The sequence below is a fragment of the Protobothrops mucrosquamatus genome, unplaced genomic scaffold, assembly GCF_001527695.2.
Source record: "Protobothrops mucrosquamatus isolate PMUCROS unplaced genomic scaffold, P.Mucros_1.0 scaffold154, whole genome shotgun sequence".
Lineage (NCBI taxonomy): Eukaryota > Metazoa > Chordata > Lepidosauria > Squamata > Viperidae > Protobothrops > Protobothrops mucrosquamatus.
In genome coordinates, this window is record NW_015386518.1 from 198,359 (window position 1) to 219,208 (window position 20,850).

Consider the following 20,850-nt stretch of genomic DNA (forward strand, 5'->3'; position numbering starts at 1 on the left):
GTTTTCCCCTCCCTCTCCTGTTTCTAAGCCAGGAGCTGATTGTTCTGTCTTAAAGAGAAACTGGACGTACGGGACACCTCGATACTCTTGAAAATTGATCCCCTAAAGGTTGTGGGTTTTTTTTAATGCATCTTTGTACAGGCCTTTTGGGTATCATAGGAGGAACACTATACGCTGCCGTGGTTTTTCAGAGCCAGTGTGTGTATTTGAAGGGGGGGGGAAGGGAGAAATTAGGAAATTATATCAAATGTTTTGATACTAAAAAAAAGCTTTGGTCTTTTATTGTCTTTTTTTTTGGAAATAATAAACAGAAACATTCCCTCTTTCCCTTTGTTATTTTTTTTACTAGGATTTTTACCGGTGGGGGCGTGGGGTGTGTGTTCAGTACAGGTAGTCCTTGACTTACGACCAGAATTGAATCCCCAATCTCTTGTTGCTAAGCGAGACGTTTGTTAAGTGATCTTTGTCCCATTTTATGATGTTTCTGGACACAATTGTTAAGTCAGGGGTGATATTTTTTAAGTCAACAAGCAGAGTGTCTTGTTAAATTCACACCACCACACAGGAACTCCAGTCAAGTCCAGGTACGTTGGTGGTTCAGCCCAACCCGTTGACTGTTTCATTAACCCAAGTTTGGGGGTCAACATGTTGAGACAACCCAGAGGCTACCAAGGCTGCCATTATGCCATAAAGGGTAGAAATTAATCCACCCCTCCAAATTTGGGGTCCACCCTCAAGACCACAATTTCTATTCTAGACTGCCCAGATGTTGCATTGAACTTCTTTTTTTTGCGTTGCAAGTCTTGGCACCGCCTCTAGGTGGCAGCAAACGCCAGAGTTTGGGGTGTCCCAGCTGCCCTCTCAAAGTCGCCTGCAGTATTGCAGCTCAAGAGACGGCCGATCTCGTTTCACAACGCGCCTCGTCGCTCTTTCTGGGCAAATCCCATAAATCCCCAAGAAATCCGATCAGCCCTTCAAGTCAAATTCAAGAATAAAAATAATAAAAGTCTGCGCAGGCGCAAACGCGAGGAAGCGCCTGTTTTAAAGGCGGAGCCGGGCGCACGCGCAGATTGACGACATAAAGTGAGATTGGAACGTGACCAGATAGCGCATGCGCATCAGGTAACGCGCGCGCGTGAGAGAGAAACAACGTTTCTTTTGGCCGCCATTTTTGGAGCCGCGGCCGGGCTCCTCTCGAAGATGAGGGCGGTTTTCCGGCGGGCTCGGGCTCCGCCGCCGCTTTTCCTCCTCGCCGTGGCGCTTCTGACGGGGCCCGCGGGGGCCTACAAGCTGAACGTGCCGAAAGTGTTGCTGCCCTTCAGCCGGGATAAGCGGGTGCCCTTCGTGCTGGGCGCTGAGGGGGGGTGTTATTCCTGGTGAGGGGGCGGGGCCCCGCGGGAAAGGGACGGGCGGAGGGGTGACGTCACGGGAGGAGGCCGGGCGAAGACCCGGAAGTAAGAACCATTAGGGTAAAGCGATGCTTTTGCTAATACAGCCAGAGTTTTTTTCGGGGGTTGGGGATCTATTGCTAATTAATCCAACATTTTAAAAAGGCCTGCTATTATTAATGCATTCAGAATTGGAAAAGCAACTATTAATCCAAGATTGAAAAAGTATCAATAATTCCTCCAGAATTGAAAAAAAATATTATTAATGCATTCAGAATTGGAAAAGCAACTATTAATCCAAGATTGAAAAAGTATTAATAGTTCCTCCAGAATTGAAAAAAAATCTATTATTAATGCATTCAGAATTGGGAAAAAAACTATTAATCCAAGATTGAAAAAGTATTAATTCATCCAGAATTGGGGGGAAAAATTACTGCTATTGCTAATTCATCCAGAATTGGAAAAATATTAATTATTCATCTGGAACTGGGTAAAAAAAAATCCCCTGCTGTTGCTAATTCATCCAGGATCAAAGAAACATTGTTATTAAGTCATCCATAATTGAAAAAAAACTCTACCTTTATTACTAATTCATCCAAGATTCGGGGGGGGGGGGGATTCTATTGCCAAACTTTAGCAATCCTAATTGCATTAAGAATTAAACGGGGTTGAGGTCAGTTGCCTAAGCAGAATATGCCACGGAACGTTATTTGGCCATGGAGGTGTCTTCGTTCCTTAAAATACTGTTTGAAGGAGCCTGCTTTTATTACATTCATAAATGCATCCTCTTTTTATACAAGAGAGGGGTAACTGAGGAAACACCGACGGGGTTTTGACAGCAGCTAATGTCGTTGAGGAGCTGGCTGACGATCAGACACCAACTCCCAAGTCTCAAGTGCTGCTGCCTCAAGTCCAGTCTGGACCAGCAGCTGCTGGGAAGACCAGACGAGGAGCTGCTGCTTGCAGAGGAAAGTCTAAGCATTTTCTGTTCTGTCCTGTAGGTACTCCACCCGCCATGACACGGTCACTATTGATCCAATGTATGAGAACGGGACTGTTTGCTCGCAGAAAGCGTTGCTGACCACCCGCTCTCTGCAGGCCACAAAGCTAGCCAGTGTGATAATAGCAGAGGAGATAGGTAGGTGGGGACCGCTTCAAGTTAAACAATTTGCACTGCCTGGAGTCCAGGAAGAGAGCCGTCTCTGCCCTGCCTTCTGGAATACTCTCCTCCAGAAGCAGCATTCCCCTGGCCTTTTCAAAAAATCTAACGATGCAGCTCTGCCTTCTGTCTGGGATGGGTTACAGCAGGGATGTCCAAGACAACAACAACAACATCATCATCGAGTTGGAAGGCACCTTGGAGGTCATCTAGTCCAACCCCCTGCTGAGGCAGGAAACCCTATACCATCTCAGACAAATGGCTGTCCAATCTCGTCTTAAAAACCTCCAATAATGGGGAAGGGAGGGAGGGAGGAAGGAGTAACAGAGTTGGAAGGGACCTTGGAGGTCATCTAATCCAACCCCCTGCCCAGGCAGGAAACCCTATACCATCTCAGACAAATGGCTGTCCCGTCTCTTCTTAAATGTTGGAGCATTCACCGCTTCTGGGGGCCGGTTGTTCCACTGGCTAATTGCTCTCACTGTCAGGAAGTTTCTCCTTAGTTCTAGGTTGCTTGTGGACTTCAACTCCCAGAATTCCCCAGCCAGGATGGCTTTTAAGACATGCGGACTTCAACTCCCAGAATTCTCAGGGGTGCCACTTGCCGGCTCTTTGGCCAACTGCAGGGCCTGGCTGATGGGATAGGTTTGCCATTGTGTCCAGCGGCCCCTGCTGGGCATTCAGAGCAATTGACAGAAACCCATCAAGCGCTGCTTAGCCCAGCTGTGATTTTTTGCAAGGAGGGGGGGGTCCTTTTCTTCTGAAAGAAGACCCTTCCTGGCAGGCTGGTTGGGATCTTCAGCATTGAGAGAGCGGAACAATGGAAAGTCGCAGACCTTTTGGGACCAATCCGCTTTCTCAGATCCTCTAACGAAGAATGAGAGGTCCTAACGTGAAATTTGAGATGATTAAGGAAGCGTTTGTCTGGTTGACTTCAGCCACCCTGTTTTTTTGCTGTCTGGCAGCCGAGAACAGGAGACATGAGGTCGTTTGTTTTTCCAGTGACCGGCCACTTGCTCCGTTGCGACATCATCGTGGATCTGATTGAGCAGGTGGAAATAGTCTCCCGAACTCGGGAGATCTACGTGGAAGACTCTCCCTTGGAGCTGAGCGTCAGAGCTTTAGATGCTGAAGGTGCTGACTTAGATTCGGATCCTGCCCAGCCCGGGGATTGTCACCCAAGCCCTTCCTGTAACCCATCTTCCTAGATACCTGAAGCGGGCAGAGCGAACGAAAATGTCTTTTCCCTGAAAGACCTGCCTGCTACCTTCACTGGTGTGCTTTAGTACCTGGGAAAAATACATTCCACCTGCGGGGAGGAGTGTAAAAATTCAGCCCCTCAGAACTAAGAATTGCCTGACCATCATCGTATCTACCCTGGCCCCAAGTCCACTCCTGGCTTTCTCTCTTGCAGGAAACACCTTCAGCAGCTTGGAAGGGCTGGAATTCGAGTGGAGCGTTGCCAAGGACGATGACATGGAAAACCTGGAGCTCTCGAAGAAAATCAGGTCAGGCAAAACCCTGAGCTTGAGAGCAAACAGACTGTATGACACCAGGTGGTGGCAGGACCCAAAGAGCAGAGCAAACTTGCAAAGTCTTGGCATGTTTACCTTCCTCCTCACTTCGGAATAGATAGTAAACACAGCCACCCCTTTTGTTAGGAGATGCTTACCATCCTGGGGGAAAAAAATTCCTGTCTGTCAAACCAGGTGAAATTGGAGTCTCATTTGTGAGCAAACACATTCGAGGTAGAATAGATAAGCAGGTAGGTAGGTGGGTGGGTGGATGCATGGATGGATGGATATAGATAAACAGACAGATAATTAAACTGCAGGACCTGAGCCTTCCCCCCCCTCTGAAAGCTGGGTTTGTTTCTGCTCCAGGATTTTAAAATATTCAGAGGCGGAATATTCTCCACCCGACTACATCGTTCAGATGGAAAAGGAGGAGAAACAGGGCGACAGGATTTTGGTTTCGGGAATCAGAACCGGGGCAGCCGTCATCAAGGTCCGAATCCAGGAGCCTGTTTACAAGGTGGGTTCCTCCCCCCACCCAGGCACGCTTCCAAGACAGATGAGGGCACGGGGGGGGTCAGTGGCAAGGCAGGGTCAGCCAGGCACCGAGCCCCTCTCGGTTAAAACGAGGGAGTGCTTAAAACCCCTCTGAACTGAATGGGGGTGGGGGGTGGCGGAAGCGCCCTCTCTGAAGTCTCTGTTTTGTTCCTCCCTCCCCTCACCCAGAAAGTTGCCGCGGCTTTGGTGCGCCTCTTGGTTCTGGAGAATATTTTCCTTATCCCTTCCTATGATGTCTTCCTGCTAGTGGGAGCTTATATCAAGTACAGAGTTGGCAAAATAGTTCAGGGAAAGATCACAGGTAGGCCGATGTAACCCTGCTGGGTCCCTCCCTTCAAATGTTGTTGGTAAGGGGCATTTCGGCAGCAAAGTAGAGGGGTCACACAGACACCCACACACACACACACCACTGGCGTGTTTGGTGAACCACGAAGCTTGTTCAGGGTGAGTGAGGAACATCTGGAATTCGTAGGATGGCTTTGGGGGGGGGATTTTGAGAAGACACTCAAAAGCTGGTGGTCTAAATCCATGCAGGCAGGTTTCGGACTGGGGCATCTTCTAGCCAGGTGTGGTTTGTTTGTTAAGCCACGGTTCCATCCATCCTGGGAAACCAGATCTCTGCTTGAGCAGGAGTGTGTTTTCTGACCTCAGAGACTTTATAAACATTTGTGGATTTCAACGCCCAGAATTCCCCAGCCAGCTGTGTGTGCTGGGTAATTCTGGGCATTGAAGTCCACAGATTTTGAAAGCAACTCAGGTGAAGAAAAATTGCCCTGCAGTTGTGTCTCTTGCAGATGCCAGCTGGAGGCTGGTTTTCAGGCTGGGCTTGGATGGGGGGGGGCAAGATTTCTCAGAAAAATGGCCGGGGGGGGAACAGCTGATCTGCCAACGTGGTTAGAAAGCTCTCCGGCCTCCTTTTCCTGCAGAGGTTGAGCTGCCTCTGGAACACTATGAGCTGGAACTGCAGGAGGAAGTGAAGGCGCCGAGCGGATTTCTTTTCCTCCCGGTGGCCCAACTGGACGCAGGCACAGCCACCGTCACCGCCCTCCAGCTGGGCCAGGTGAATCTGGCCTTTGTCCATAAGAGTATCCTTCCTTCGCGGTCCCTGGAGCTGATTCTCATCATCTCTGGTCCTTCCTTCCTTCCTCCCTCCCTCCCTCCCAGCTTTATTCCTTCCTTCTTCCCTTCCCTCCCTCCCTCCCTCCCTCCCTGCTCTATTTCTTCCTTCCTTACCCCCTTCCCAGTGTCGTGAAGGGCAAATGCCAGCCTCCTCGTGACTAAGGGTCTTCATCAAAATCCCCTTTCCTTCGCATTGGGCCTACTTCCCAGGGGACCCAGAGACGCTTAGTTTAGCCACAGAAACCCCCTTCCGTTCCTCCCCACTTGGTTTAAAAAAAAAGTTAAATTCCTTACGGGCGCATTCAGACGTCTACATGCGAGGATCGCTGGGCCTTCCGAACTGCACCATATACGTGGTAGAGCCGGGATTTCTAGGTAAGGACACGCAGCCTGCTGTTCCGCTGGCTCTAGCTGGCTACAGCAGTGTTCCTCAAACTTAGCCACTTTAAGAAGCCCAGAATCCCCAGCAGGCTTTAAGATGGCTGGACTTTTACTCCCCAAATTCTCCAGGCAGAAAACTTTTAAGAGGGGTGAACTCTTGACTCCCAGAATCCCCCAGCCAGCCTCCTTTAAGAGGGGTGGACTTCAACTCCCAGAATCCCCCAGCCAACATGCTGATTCTGGGAATTGAAGTCCACCCAGAATCTTAAAATGAGAAACCCTGATCTAGAAGGCACCCAATGAGCTGTCAATTCTCTTCGGCTTCTCCTTCCACCCTCCTTGCAGGCTTCACGGTCCAGCCAGGGAACCGGTGGGCCTTAGAAGTGAGGCGGACCTACACCATCACTGTCGACGTTTTTGACAAATCGAGCACCAAGGTCTACCCCTCGGACGTGAGTCAGGTGTCGGGGGGGGGGAGAAAACCTGTGCGCAGGTAGACCTCACGCTAACAACCATCGTAGAACCTGCCCATCGTGGTTGTCGCTTGTGACTGCTAAGTAACCAGTCGTAAGTCGAGGACTGGCCTGTAATCTTGCACCTGTTTAACCGATTCTAAGGAAGGCCGTTCCGATCTGCGTCGTCTCCTCCATCCCGGCTCCCTGCTACGTTTTCCCTTTTATCCTTGCTGGGATCCTTTAAAAGGATTTATCGTTTGGTCTTTCCAGAATCTCCGAATCGCTCACCACTTTCCCCAGGAATATTTGGAGGAGTTCACGTCATCTGCGAACGGCTCCCATCACTTCGTCCAGGCGCTGGAGGAAGGCGTGACGGTCATTAAAGCCACGTTGCTCTCTGTCCTTCTCCAGGTAGGAGAAAGAGCCGGAAGCCCAGGAATTTTATTTTATTTTTTTTCTTGAGTTGGCAGTCATCCTTCTGGTCACACGGCCAACTCAGCAGGTTTGATCTCCAGGTGGATTTTCCCCAAAAGAATAAAAATGGGGCATGGTGGGGTTGAAGCGTTCGGCACAGTTCATTGAAACATTTAACCAAGTGAAGTAAGAAAAGAACTTCGGGCTGTTTAAATGATTTTGCCCCATTCACAGACGATCTTTGGTGCTCTGTAAGCTGGGTAGTTTCCTTGCAGACGTCTCACGACCCAACTAGGTAACATCATCAGTGCTAGACGGGAGGGGGGTTGCATGGAGGGAGGAGGAGGAGGAGAACTGTGGGGTCCTTGGTGCTCTCTGAGCTGGCCTGTTTTCTTGCTGATGTTTCATTACCAAACTAGGGCACGTCAGATTATTCTCCATTGATAATTATGCAAGGCATTTCTTGAAGCTGCTCTCAAAAAAAAAAAATCCCCCCCTTTTTAAATTTTTTTGTCTTCAGAGCGGCCTGGAAGATTATTTCGTGTCCCCCATCAGCCATGAGCAAGAAATAAAGATCTACCTTCCCATCCAGCTGACCCCTTCCTCCTTAGCCTTCCCCTACCATTCTCTGGATCTCTTGTACCGCTATAAAGTTCAGGTCAGCTGCCCCAGGGGACTGCATTTGGGGGAGGGGCTTCCCGGGTGGGGGCGTGTCCCTGATTTCCTCTACAGCCTGGCCCGCCTTTCCGCAGGTGGAGGGAGGCAGCGGCAACTTCACCTGGACCTCCTCCAATCAGACGGTGGCCACCGTCACCATCAAAGGCGTCGTGGCGGCGGGCCTGGCCGAGGGGCAGAGCGCGGTGCAGGCGAGAGACGTGCAGAATCCCTTCCATTTTGGAGAAATCCAGGCAAGTTGGGTTTCCCTGGCAGAGAAGCCAGGAAAGGTCACCACTCAGCGATGCATCCAAGAGCTTAGAAGTTGCTGCTGCCAGATGCACGCGCTTGCTTCACGGTGGTGTCTTTGACTTGATGGCCACTGGGGAAAAGACGGGAAATGACCCTTGTGGTCTTAAAGTTGAGGACTAGCTGCATAGCAGCCACCTGTCAGGGGCCTTTCCGCTGCTTTCAGCCTCTCCCTCCCCCGCAGGTGTCCGTGCTGAAGCTGTCCCAGATGGAATTCCTGCCCTTCCAGGCCGACGCCGAGATCGGCCACGTCTTGGAGGTGCCACTTGCCATGTACCACGTGGAGAAGAAGACGGGGCTGACCACAGCGTTCACCGATTGCTCGCTTCTGGCCTTGGACGTCGGCATGGACAAGCAAGGAGTGTTCGCCTTGAGCGAAGAAGGTACAAGAGCGAGCCCAGGCTTACGTTAGGCCAGCTTTCTTGGTTTGTGAGCGCCTTTGGGGGCAGGCTAGACTCCCCCCTCCCTCCCGCATCAAACCGATGAAAGATACTGAAGATTTCTGCACGGGGGGAAAGGTTTCCTGGAACAAAAAATAAGGGCAGAGCTGTTTGCTTACTTCCATCCTGCCTCTGTTATTTTTGCAAATAACTCAAGGCAGCAAATGTACCTCATGTGCCTTCTTCCTCCCCCTGTGAGGGGGCTGGGCTGAGGGGGAAAAAATGGCCCAAAGTCACCCAGCTGGCTTTCGTGCCCAAGGCAGGACTAGAACTCACCGTCTCCCACTTTCCAGCCTGAAGCCTGGTGGATCGATAACTAAGGGCCGCCACAGGAGATCGGGAAGGGTTGGATTATGGCCCTTGTAGTCCTCTTGCCTCCCCCCTCTAAGCTGAGACACAAACCAGCCACGATCTGCTTTTGCAGGGAAGCCGAAAGTGGGCGCCACGTTCTGCTCCAGCGTCCAGCTGGTGGCCAAGTCTTTGGGCCACACGCTAGTGACGGCCAGCGTCGCCATCTTCGAGGAGTATTTCGAAACCAGCGCGACGTTCGCAGCTTACGAACCCCTCAAGGTGAGGAGGGGAACTCCCACTTGGCCTTGATTCAAGGTGGAAGCGCTTGTCTGATTCCCACCCCCCATTTTGTGGTCCTTGATTGGTTAATCGAGGCGACCTAGTTTTGTTTGTTCTTCCATTTATGGATGGATGGATTGATTAAATTGATCTGTTGCCCGTCTCACTTTGAAAAGGGACTTTTCCGCCTTGGAGGCTGACCTGCCCTGAACTGGACAGTCCATCGCCCCCAACGTCTTTAATTTTTCCCCCTTTTTGCCCAGGCCGTCAACCCCGTGCAAGTGGCCTTGGTGACTTGGCATTCCATGAAGGAGATGATCTTTGAGGGGGGCCCCGGGCCCTGGGTGTTAGAGCCGTCCCGTTTCTTCCTGGAGCTCAAAATGGACGATAAGAAGAAATTCCAGGTGGTGGAGGTCCGGTTGCCGGCTCGGAGGAAGCAGAACCAGTACATCTACCGAGTCACGTGCCTGGAATTGGGGGAGCAGGTAAAAGAAAGGCGGGTGAACGTCTTCTGCCTGAAGATGGACTTGATAGACTTGATAGGTGGGCAACTTGAAGACAGGTGGACTTCAGATCCCAGAATTCCCCAGCCAGCCTGCTTTAAGATGGGTGGACTTCACTTCCCAGAATTCCCCAGCTGCCATGTTTTAAGACTTGTGGAATTCAGCTTCCAGAAACCCCCAGCCAGCCCTGCAGAAAGTTGGACTCCAATTCCCAGAAGTCTTGTTTCATCCTGGCTCTTGGCTCAAGTCAATCTTGCTGGGTTTGATAGAATCAGCATGGATGGTTGGGGAATTCTGGGAGATGAACGTATGAAGAACGTTTAATGAAAAGAAAGACTAGGGGTGACAGGATAGCAGGGTTCCAATGCTTGAGGGGCTGCCATAAAGAAGAGGGGGGGGGTCAGCCTATTCTCCAAAGCCCCAGAAGGAAGGCAGGACAAGAAGCAACGGGTGGAAACTAATCCAGGAGAGAAGCAACCTGGAATTAAGGAGAAATTTCCTGACAGAATAATTAACGAGTGGAACGTCTCCAGAAGTTGTGGGTGCTCCATCAGTGGAGGTTTTCAAGAAGGAATTGGACAACCATTTGTCTAAAAAGGTATAGGGTCTCCTGTCTGAGCAGAGGGTTGGACTAGATGACCTCCAAGGTCCCTTCCAATTCTGTTATTCCGTCTTCCAAGTTTCCCGGGTTGAGAAACCCTAATGTAGCCTGTGTACAGAGTTAGGATGCTTCTGATTTCTCCTCCTTTCAGATACACGGATCCCTTTGCTTGGCAATCCAGCCGCCCTCTTAGTCTGACTGTCCCTCAGCTGGTGGCCAAGCTCAGGCCTCTGACCCCCCTCCTTCGCTCGTTCCCCCAAGGTCTTCACCTTCCAAGTGGGCAATCACCCGGGGGTGTTCAACCCCAGCCCTGCCGTGGAGATGGTGCAAGTCAACTTCATCTGTGCCCACCCGGCCAGCATGGCTGTTACGCCCGTGTACAAAATGGCCGCCGGCACGCCTCCCTGTCCCTTGCCTCAGCACCACAAGCAGCTGGTACGTGTGGGAGGAAGACGCCTGGGAGATACGGCGGGGCGGCTCGGAGGCGGCCGCTTGTCTGGGGACCCGCCCAGGGAACCGGAGAACTCCCACTTTTCTCCACGGGCCTCTAAAACGAAATGGGGGCGTTGATGCTTCCAGGTCCCCGTGTCCAGTCTGAGGAACACCATTCTGGAGCTCGCTTTGTTTGACCAGCACCGGAGAAAGTTTGACAATTTCTCTTCTCTGATCCTGGAGTGGACCTCGGCCAATGAAAGCCTGGCGCGCTTCACCCACCCACGATCCATGCAGATGGTGGACAAGGATGATGGGACTGGACAGACCAGGCTCCACGGTGGGCCTCAGCCTTCTCTCTTCCACTAAAAGAGGTCCCTCCAGACCCCACTGGCTAAGTTTTCTTCTGATGTCTCTTTTTTTCCCCCTCCTCTGTTCTGGTCCATTGGGCTCCTCCCAGGACACCAGCTGTTAGAGGTCCATCAGATCAAAGGGACGGTTCTGATTGCGGTCAGCTTTGTGAAATATTCTGAGAGAGGCAGTCCAAAAGTGAGTCTGAGGGAAAGATTTGACCCAAAAGGAGAGATGGGGAGAATGTTTAGATCTCCAAATGGGAAGAGTCAATGGGGGGGGGGGAGGGTGATAGCCCTCTCTGAAATATCTAGAAGGAGCCTTACACAGAAGATCAGGACCCGTTCTGTGTTACCCCCCAGAAGGCAAGATGGAAAATAAGGGGCAGTTGGGCGATGCCATGAGGTTGATGGGTTCTCCATCTCTGAAGGAGCTCCTGGGATGTCTCCGTGGGAATCCTTCCAACAAACAAAGGGTCCCTTTCAACCGTAGCTTCCATAACTCCTTAGTGGAGGGTCGCCATCCACACAACCTCCTGCAGATGTGTCCCTTTTGAAGGAAAGGGGCTGTTGAGGGATCTGAGCTGAAAATCAAAGGGATCAACCTTGTTGGCATAGAAGGAACAATAACCTCCGTATGGGCCGAACCTTGTTGTGATTTTGTTGTGCATTTAGGAGGTCTCTAACTCTCCTGCTTCTGCAGCTGTGGAACTCTTGTTGGTTGAGGATGTGAGTGTGGTCCCCGATAACGTCACCATGTACAACCATCCGGATGTAAAGGTAGGACCAAGGATGGCTTCAGTCAGCTCCGGGAGGCCCAAATGATGCTCTATTTATAGAGTTTCAGAAGCCGTTAAGCATCTCTGGTGCTTGTGTCCCTCTAGGAAATTTTTGCTCTGGTGGAAGGCTCTGGGTACTTCCTCATCAACAGCAGCACCGAGGACATGGCCAACATCACCTACCGGGAAACGGAGAGCGCCATCCAAGTGAGTCCCTGCAGGGTCTGGGAGATCCTTCTGCGGGGAAGAGGGAGAGATCGACCTTTTAAATAATCCCGTCATCTTCATTTCGCACGATCCTCATGACCATCTTGAAGCTCAGGAAGCTGAGTTGGTTGTCATCTGAGTTGGTTGTCCCAAGTTCAAAAGACGTTCTGTGGGACACGTTGGAAGTTCAGGTGATGCTCTGTAGGACACGTCAGAAGTTCAGACAACCTTCTGTAGAACATCTTCTGAACCACAAAAATCAAGATTTATTTATCTTTGTTGTTAGTGGCGCATTCATGCTGATCCTAGAAACCATGATGTTCCTAAGACGGACCGTTGCTATGCGATTGCCAGGGGATTATGACCTGATTAAAACATAAAACTATGAATGCAGGCCTGGTTTTAGCCTCCCAGTTTGGGCTTATTGTAGCTTTTTCCAGGTGGTTCCTGTCCTGCCTGGTTCTTTGGCCCTGGAGGTCTACGACCTCTGCCTGGCGTTCTTAGGACCGGCTACCGCTTACCTGCGAGTATCCAACATGTACGAATTGGAGGTGGATCTGATCGATAAGGTGAGAAAGACCTTGGACCAACTACTCTCCTTTGACCACCACTGATCCTATCTCGGATGCTTTCCTCCCTAAAGAAATAGCCAATCCAGGCTTGTCTCCCTAACGACCCCCAACTGGTGTCAGATCCTTCCTAAAGCTGACCTTATGCACGTCCCTTCGTGTTTTACGAAGACCACCCAAAAAAAAAACACATTGTAAAATCAAACCAGTAAGGGAAAGGCTCCATTGTGGTCGTAACTCAAGGACTATCTTCCTAGTAAGGCCAAGAATGAAAATTCACCTGGCCGAGGGGCCAAGCAGAAAAAGAAGCAGGCTCGTGTTTCTCCCCCCCCCCCAGGTAGAGATTGGCAAGTCCGTGCTGGTCTCCGTGCGAGTGCTGGGCTACCATCGCTCGGCTTTCCGGAGCAAGTATTTCGCCTACATGCACCTCCAGCTGAAAGCCGCCTCTCCAATCGTGAGTCTGACGTAAGTCTTCCCCACGCAGAACCTGAAGCCTGGTCAACCTCTGCTCCAGCCGGCCCCGGGGACAAGTGGGAGGATCCCTCCAGGCTGGGCATTGCTCCCAGCTGAGAAAGGGCTAATTAGCTCGCCTCCAGAAGTTGTGGGTGCTCCATCACTGGAGGTTTCCAACTAGTGGCTGGACAGCCATTTGTCCAGAAGAGGAGAGGAGAGAATATAGAATAGAATAGAATAGAATAGAATAGAATAGAATAGAATAGAATAGAATAGAATAGAATAGAATAACAGAGTTGGAAGGGACCTTGGAGGTCTTCTAGTCCAACCTCCTATTCAAGGCAGGAGTCCTTATTTCAGACAAATGGCTGTCCAGTCTCTTCTTTAAAACCTCCAGTGATGAAGCACCTACAGCTTCTGGAGGCAGGTTGTTCCACTGGTTAATTGTCCTCACTCTCAGGAAATTTCTCCTTAGTTCCAGGTTGCTTCTCTCTTTGGTTAGTTTCCATCCATTGCTTGTCCTGCCTTCAGGTGCTTTGGAGAAGAGCTTGACCCCCTCTTCTTTGGGGCAGCCCCTCCCAACTCTGTTGTTCTGTAAGTCCTTCCCCTCTGTTTCTCGCAGGCCGATGGAGGAACTCGGTGACTATTCCGAAGTCTACATGCTCCGAGCCGTGGCAGTTGGCCAGACGACCCTCGTGGCTACAGCTTGGGACAAAATGGGAATCAAATTCATGTCCCCCCCACGGAAGGTGGAGGTAAGGACACGCAAGCCTGTGGGGCTCCCTCAAAGGTCAGCCCTGTGGGAAACCGCTGGGAAGAAGCTTTTCCAACATCTGTAAAAATCAGGTTCATACTTTTGATTGATTGATTGATTGATTTTTCACACTTTTGAACTGCCCGTCTTCCCCAGAAATGGATAAATTAAAACTAAATCAAAAGACGTGTAAATTGACAGCTTGGCATAAATTTAGAGATTTATGCTTCATAAATTTAGAGATTTGCAAATTGAAAAGATTTTGCAAATTAAAAGATTTGTAAATTTTGTTTTAAATAGAGAACCATGATTTATTGTTGCAAGGCCTGTTGCTCAGTCCGCGGGATAAAACCAGAGTATTCTAGGGTGTTCCCATATGCTTACCTTTTTACTTCTTTCTCTCTCCCAAGACTAACATGATGCTGTGGTGTCTTTTGCCAGGTCTTCCCACCTTTCAGGCTGATCCCGGAGAAAATGACCCTCATCCCCCACAACATGTGGCAGGTGAGTCCGGGATCCCAAGCAGACAATGCTGGTTAATGGGTCGTGGCCTCTTTCTCCCCTCTCTTCAAAGGCCTGTCAGATTGAGGCTACCGTAGTGGAGGACAGGGTTGAGTTTTGGGGGTGGTCTTGAAGGCGGAAGCCCGTACCAGGGTCCTCCTGACCCCCCACAGTTCTTTGCCTCCAACCGCAGGTGATGTCGGAAGGGGGACCCCAGCCTCAATCCCTGATCCACTTTTCGATCAGCAACCAAACCGTGGCCGAGGTTAACGGGCTGGGACAGGTCAGCGCCAAGGCCGTGGGGACAGCTTTTATCCTGGGCACCATCCGGGCCGTCAACGAAGACACGGGAAAAGTCATTGTCTTCTCCCAGGTACTTTTCCCGTGTGTGTGTGTGTGTACACTCCTCCAGAGGAGGGGACTCAAGCCATCTTCCCCCTCAGGATCAAGTGGACCTGGAAGTGGTTCAGCTGCGCACTATTCGAATCCACGCCCCGGCCACTCGACTCGTCACCGGCACCGAGGTGGGTTCCAGAAAGCCATCCCATTGGGTCTCACACCCTGTGTGTGAAGATATGTGAGTCGCTAATGGAAGTGTCCCCCCCCCGGACACTGGAACCTGGATGATCTGTAGTAAGTAACCAGGATTGACTCTTAACTCCTGAATACGCTCAGATTTGGGATCCCGGTCTGATCTGCCGGTCCCGGATGTGAATCCAGGTAGGTCTTGTGAACGAACAATGAACCAGTGGAACGGCTTACCTCCAGAAGTGGTGTGTGCTCCATCACTGGAGGCTTTTAAGAAGAGACTGGACAGATATATGTCTGAAATGGTCTCTAGGGTCTCCTGCTTGAGCAGGGGGTTGGACTAGAGGACCTCCAGGGTCCCTTCCAACTCTTGTTATTCTGTTCTCTCTTCTTGGCAGATGCCTGTGTACGTGGTGGGGCTGACCAGCACCCTGACTCCGTTCTCCTTCGGCAACTCTCGCCCACCCCTGACCTTCCACTGGGCAGTGAGCAAACGAGACGTGGTCGACCTTCTCCCCAGGCACTCGGAGGTGGGAAGGACCCTCCCTCTTTTAAAACTCACCCACCCAATTTCAACAAAGGAAAAAAATATGGGACCACATAAATGTTGGGCTCGTACGTTGTGGACTCCCGGTATATCCCGCCCACCTTTTTCCCCACCAGATTTCCTTGGCCCTTCCTCCGGAGGGCAACTTTGCCATGGTGCTGCGGACCAGGGCAGCGGGCAGGACCAGCATCAGGGTGATGGTGTCGACTTCGGACCCCCAGGCCGGACAGCTGGAAGGAAACCTCACCCAGCTCTTGGATGAGGTGCAGGTCCTGGTGAGGAATCGTGGAAGAGCTGGCGGGCATTTCTTCACTTCCTTCCTCAAGCCTTGGCTGTTCCCAAGGAATCCTCGGGCCGGGAGGGACCTTGGAGGTCATCCAGTCCAACCCCCTGCTCAAGGCGGGAGTCCGGATACCAATCTTTTGTGGAAAACCTCCAGCCTTGAATGTTGAAATGGAGGAGGCACGTTCCATTCCTGGGTGAAAGTTGCTTCATTTCTCTCTTTCTCTTTCTCTCTCTTTCTCTCTTTCCCTCCCCCTTCCCCTCTCCCTCCCTCCCTCCCTCGCTCTCCCCCCTTACAGGTCTTTGACAAAATTCAGCTCTTCTCTCCTGAATGTCCCATGGAGCAGATCCTGATGTCCATGAATTCACAGCTCAAGTTACTTACGAACAGGTACCAGAGACGGTTCTTGGGCAGGGATCATAACTGTGGTGGTTCCTGGAGGGCTACAGTCGTCCAGTCTCGTCTGGAAAACCTCCAGGATGGAGCAGCCACACGGCCCGGAGGCTTCCTCCCTTCCTTACCCCAAATGGGGGGGGGGTTGTCCTCCCCGCCTTCCTCGCTTAGGGACGGGGCTGCCTTCGTCAGCACCCAGATCCTGCAGTGCTTCCCGAATTCCTCGGTCATCGAAGAGGACGGGCAGGGGCTCTTGAAGGCAGGAGCCGTCACGGGGACGGCGGTCCTGGAGGTGACCTCTCTGGAGCTCTTTGGCGTCAACCAGACGGTCATCACCGGTGTGAGGGTAAGGGTGTCTACAGAAGAGGCCTGCCTCGTCAAAACAGGGTGAGGGGAGGACATCTGCAACCATGGATGGGATGGGATGGAATAGAAATAATAGAAATAATAGAAATAGAATAGAATAGAATAGAATAACAGAGTTGGAAGGGACCTTGGAGGTCATCTAGTCCAACCCCCTGCTCAGGCAGGGAACCCTATATACCATTTCAGACAAATGGCTGTCCAGTCTCTTCTTAAAAACCTCCAGTGTTGGAGCATTCACCGCTTCTGGAGGCAGGTGGTTCCACTGGTTAATTGTTCTAACTGTCAGGAAGTTTCTCCTTAGTTCTTGATTGGATTCTCTCCTTGATTAGTTTCCATCCGTTGCTTCTTGTCCTGCCTCAGGCGCTTTGGAGAATATCTTGACCCCCTCCTCTTCTTGGTTGGAAAGGAAGTTGAGACCCCCCCTCCATTTTCTTCCCAGGTGGCTCCAGTCTCTTACCTGCAGCTGAGCAGCACCCCAAAGCTCTACACAGCCAGCCGGGCGCCTCTGCCAGCCTTCCCCTTGGGCATGGCTCTGACTCTCACCGTCCGCTTCTTCGACAGCGCCGGGGTAAAGTTTCACGCACAGAACACCCAGCTGCACCTGGCCTTGAACAGGTGGGCCCTCCTCAATCCTCCCCCCCGGGAGAGGCGGGTTCAAGGAGACGCTTTGAGTAGCCTTGTGCTCAATGTAACCAGTTTCAGAGATGTCTCACTTAGCCACGTGAATTTCGGGGCTCCCTGGTGGCCGTACGCCGAGGACCTCCTGTAGTTGATTTCCCTTCCCTCGGCTTCATTTTTAGGGACGACCTGCTGCTGATCCGGCCCAGCAACCAGAACCACACGTTCTCCGCCCAAGCCGTGAACCGAGGCGTGACGCTGGTGGGCGTGTGGGACGAGAGGCACCCAGGCATGGCGGATTACGTTGCCATCCCCGTGGACCACGCCATTGAGCCCGGCCTCTTTGCCCCCCTCGCCGTGGGAGACGTGGTGTGCTTCAGCACCCCCCTTGTGAGCCAGGAAGGTCAGTGGGCCACTTATGAGCCCAGTCTGACAGTGGGGCTTTAAAGCATGTCCCTTTTCTGTTTTTTTAATGATGGAAGCGAAGGTCATCCGAGTGAGGCCAGCCCTCCTGTTTCTCTTTAGAAAAGGATTGGAAAACATGTAATCCAGGAAGCGCTTTTGCATTAAAAACTTTTAAAAAGTCTGGAATTCCACTTTCAGATTCCTTCTGCCCACCAAGAAAGACAGACTTTCTCCTGTTTTTAGGCGAAGCCGGCACCTGGCAGATCAGCCCCAGCGACGTGCTTGAGCTGGACGCAGCGAGCGGAGCGGCGTTTGCGAGGCATCCGGGGAAAGCCACCGTCTTTCACGAAATCCCCAGGATAGTGAAAACGTACCGAGAGGTAGAAGGGTGGTGTTTGTGCGTTTGCCGCATGTATGGATAAACCCCTTATTTTAATATCACGTAATTTTATTTCTGCTTGGAAACAGCTTCTGGAAGACAGGTTTGTATATTTATTTTTTAAAGTGTCTTCTAATCTGTCCTTCCCAGGTCGTCGTTCATGGCCCGTCGAGACTCAGCCTTCAGCTCGGTCCCAAAACCTTCCTCACCAACGCTGGCAACGCCTCCGAATTTCGGGTTTTCGTCTCCACAAGTGGCCCAACCACTCTTCAAGGTAGAAGACCTCCAAGGTCCCTTCCAGCTCTGTTCTGATTGATTGATAGCAGTAATGATGAGTTGGCTATAAATATATATATATATATATATATATATATATATATCCTAAACCCACGCACATCCTGAATACATCTGTGTCTTGTTTTAGGTCCCTGCAGTTCTGAGCAAATTCGGGCCATCAGCAAACAGCTTTCTCCCGAATCCCAGCTCATCTGCCAAGTGGACTTCAAGCCCAGCATCCTGGATATTCCAGCCAGCAAAATCTTTCACATCCGGCCGGCATTTTACGCAGATAAAGGTAAAAAAGAAATTGGTGCATCATTGCTGGGGAATTGGGATGCGTGGCTAACTTCCAAGTGACCAGGAATGGTGGGAGATTTTGAAGATGTGTGTGTGGGGTGGGTGGGGGTGTCTCCATCTTTGCAGAGAATACTTAAATGCGGTCTTGTAAAGCATCAGAAGCATTTCTCTTATAGGGGAACTTTCTTTCCTTTCTTAAGAAGGTCTAATTTTCTTTCTTGAGCTTAGGAAAGTTTCAATTTTGGCCACTTGGCGACCCCAGCTCTCCAGTTTCCACTTCAGAGGCACACTTCTTGATGTCTCCTTCAGAGTGGCTTTCTTTCCGCTCAAACCCGGAATCCAGGCCTTCCTAAATCAGGTTTAAAAGAGTCTCTTCCCTTCTGGCTCCCATCAAGGGCTCTACGCTTGCCTAGTAACGGTGAAAGCCCAGCCTGACGAGGACCTACTGGCCCTCAGCACAACCGAAGGCTTCGTGGACGTGTCTGCTGCCCTCCTCAGCCAGCAAACCCCGGAAGCCCAACGGATCACGGTTCCCTTTCTGCCCGCTTTCTTCCTCAACCAGACCGAAATTGTCTTGGGCAGCTCACAGATGACCAGTGAAATCTTGGTCTTAGGGACCAGGAGAGTGACGGAAGCTATCGAGGTAGGTTGAAAACTGACCCCAAAGACCTTGGATGTGTCCTTCCTGAGGATGGGGTTGGGTCTCAGCGGAAGAGGCCCTGGTTTTCCTCCAGGAGGGTCCCAGATGGATCTGCACCTCCGGGATCCAGATAGACCTGGAGGACAGGAGACAGGCATGAGTTTGTAGGTCCAAAGGTGTGACCAGGTATAGGGAAGGATCCTACTGAGATACAGACATCTTCAAGGAAGCGACGGACTGGGGAGGACAGGAGATACCATCATCTGGACCACGTGGGGGAAGTCAGTGGTCCACCCCTGGAAGCACCAGACCCTTGATAGTTCTCATTCTGGCAATCTTTGACATATGGCTGGGTTATAATTCCTGGCGTCCTGGCTCTTGGCAGCGATAAGAGTTGAAACTTAACATCTGGAGATGTTCCTCTCACCCATCCCTGCTGAAATATAACTCATTGTTGGGTGCCTTGAAGTCCTGCAGATGGATGGACTTCAGCGCCCAGGATTCTCCAGCCAGTTTTGCTGCCTGGGGCATTCTGGGAGTGGAAGTCCACTCATCTTAAAAGCGGGTCAGGTTGAGAAGCCCTGAGCTAAATGGTCACCTTCTGAGGTTCACGAGTGAGGAGATCTGAAGGTTGAGGGCAGGGGTCTTCAAACTTGGCCCTTTGATGACTTGTGGACTTCAACTCCCAGAATTCCTCAGCCAGGCACGCTGGGAGTTGAAGTCCACAAGTCATCAAAGGGCCAAGTTTGAAGACCCCTGGATTAGGGCTTAGCTCCTGCTGGAACCCAGTTTGGGTGGACTTTTCCTCGGAAAGGATGTATTTTCTTTGGCTGGACTTTATCCTCTAAGAGCTGGCTTTCTCCCATCCCCCCAAGGCCCATCCCAGCTCTCCGGGGGTGCAAGTGGATCGCCCCCTCCTTCTCCCGGACATGCCTGGGCTTGTCCTCTTCCCCGTCCACGTGGTCAACCTCACCTCTCTCCACGGGAGGGCAGCACCCGTCTTCGTCAACCTCTCCTGCAGCCTCACCGGGCAGAGGGTGGCCGTCCTGGTGCGGCCTCAACCAGAGCAGCATCTCGGCTTTGGTGAGCTTGAACGGAAAACAGGACCTGGGTTTTGGGGGGGGAGGGTGTCTTCTGCCAGGCTGTGTTCTCAGGCAAGCTGGGTGCCTAGAATACGCCCCCAATTCTCTCTGTCCACTTGCCCAGATCTGTGCGCCGAGGCCAGTCTCGTCCGGCAGCTGGTGGGCTCCTACCAGGTCCTCCTCTTCACCATCTTCGCCGTCCTGGCCTCCACGATGGTCATCTTTCTCAGTAGGTCAATAATGGCATGTACTCCACCACCCCCTGAAGCCGTTTAGTGGGCGCTAGATTCAAAGTCCTCTCCAGTTTGGTAGAATTGCAGAGCTGGAAGGGACCTTGGAGGTCTTCTAGTCCAACCCCCTGCTCAAGCAGGAAACCCTACATAGTATCTACCATATGCCTGGAACCAACCACCATCCTCCTCTCCCCGCAGTTTACAATGCCTTCCTGAACAGAGTTCAGATGGTGCCCGTCGTCTACGTCCCGTCAGCCTCCACACAGGACGGTGAGTTCCCACATCCAGCCTGGGTGAAGAATCCCCCGGGAATATAACCCCCAACTCCCTTTGGAGAACCTCTGAAAGCAAGCAGGGGCGGCGGGATCCCCCGTGCTGAAAATTCACCCTTTTCTGAAACTTTCTCAGAAGTTTTAAACGGTTAGGATTCAGTGCTCGCCAGTTCCATTTTCACAGGAGATGGGAAATACGCTTTTTGGGGGGAGGTCAGTTCTCAAGCCCCCCCTTCCTTCCCTTTCTACCTAGGGTACCTCTATCCTCCGCTAAGTGCTCAGCACCATCCTTCCAGCCTCAGGAACAGGACCCAGGCCTGGCTGTGGAGCGTGCGAAGATGAGTTGTAGAAGGAGGTGGGGAAAGAGTAAAACGCCTGAACTTTTATGTGGCCAGTGTCGTCCTTAAAAGGGGACAGG

The 20,850-nt window shown here is 51.6% G+C and overlaps 1 protein-coding gene across 1 annotated transcript; it reads left to right on the forward strand.

Annotated features, from left to right (window-relative positions):
• The first annotated feature begins 1,200 nt into the window (after positions 1-1,200).
• On the forward strand, positions 1,201-20,800 carry NUP210L (nucleoporin 210 like). The gene is made up of 40 exons (XM_015813336.1): positions 1,201-1,376; positions 2,390-2,526; positions 3,550-3,681; positions 3,962-4,055; positions 4,431-4,581; positions 4,788-4,920; positions 5,546-5,704; positions 6,045-6,113; positions 6,465-6,571; positions 6,845-6,985; positions 7,509-7,646; positions 7,741-7,896; positions 8,136-8,334; positions 8,816-8,961; positions 9,225-9,446; positions 10,327-10,500; positions 10,645-10,837; positions 10,958-11,046; positions 11,523-11,627; positions 11,732-11,833; positions 12,274-12,402; positions 12,740-12,867; positions 13,478-13,610; positions 14,051-14,113; positions 14,304-14,483; positions 14,554-14,634; positions 15,037-15,168; positions 15,302-15,460; positions 15,767-15,858; positions 16,033-16,207; positions 16,667-16,842; positions 17,028-17,248; positions 17,494-17,630; positions 17,780-17,903; positions 18,054-18,203; positions 18,601-18,848; positions 19,721-19,928; positions 20,052-20,156; positions 20,359-20,430; positions 20,686-20,800. The coding sequence occupies exons 1-40, from the start codon at positions 1,201-1,203 to the stop codon at positions 20,772-20,774; spliced, it is 5,625 nt and encodes a 1,874-aa protein (XP_015668822.1). The 3' UTR covers positions 20,775-20,800.
• The last annotated feature ends 50 nt before the right edge of the window (positions 20,801-20,850 follow it).

What these genes read in the sequence shown, in the direction of transcription:
- NUP210L (XM_015813336.1), top strand. Translation starts at nt 1,201, where the DNA reads ATGAGGGCGGTTTTCCGGCGGGCTCGGGCTCCGCCGCCGCTTTTCCTC. An exon ending in TCCATTTTGGAGAAATCCAG is followed by an intron (nt 7,897 to 8,135) that starts GCAAGTTGGGTT and finishes CCTCCCCCGCAG; the next exon opens with GTGTCCGTGCTGAAGCTGTC. An exon ending in CACGATGGTCATCTTTCTCA is followed by an intron (nt 20,157 to 20,358) that starts GTAGGTCAATAA and finishes CTCTCCCCGCAG; the next exon opens with TTTACAATGCCTTCCTGAAC.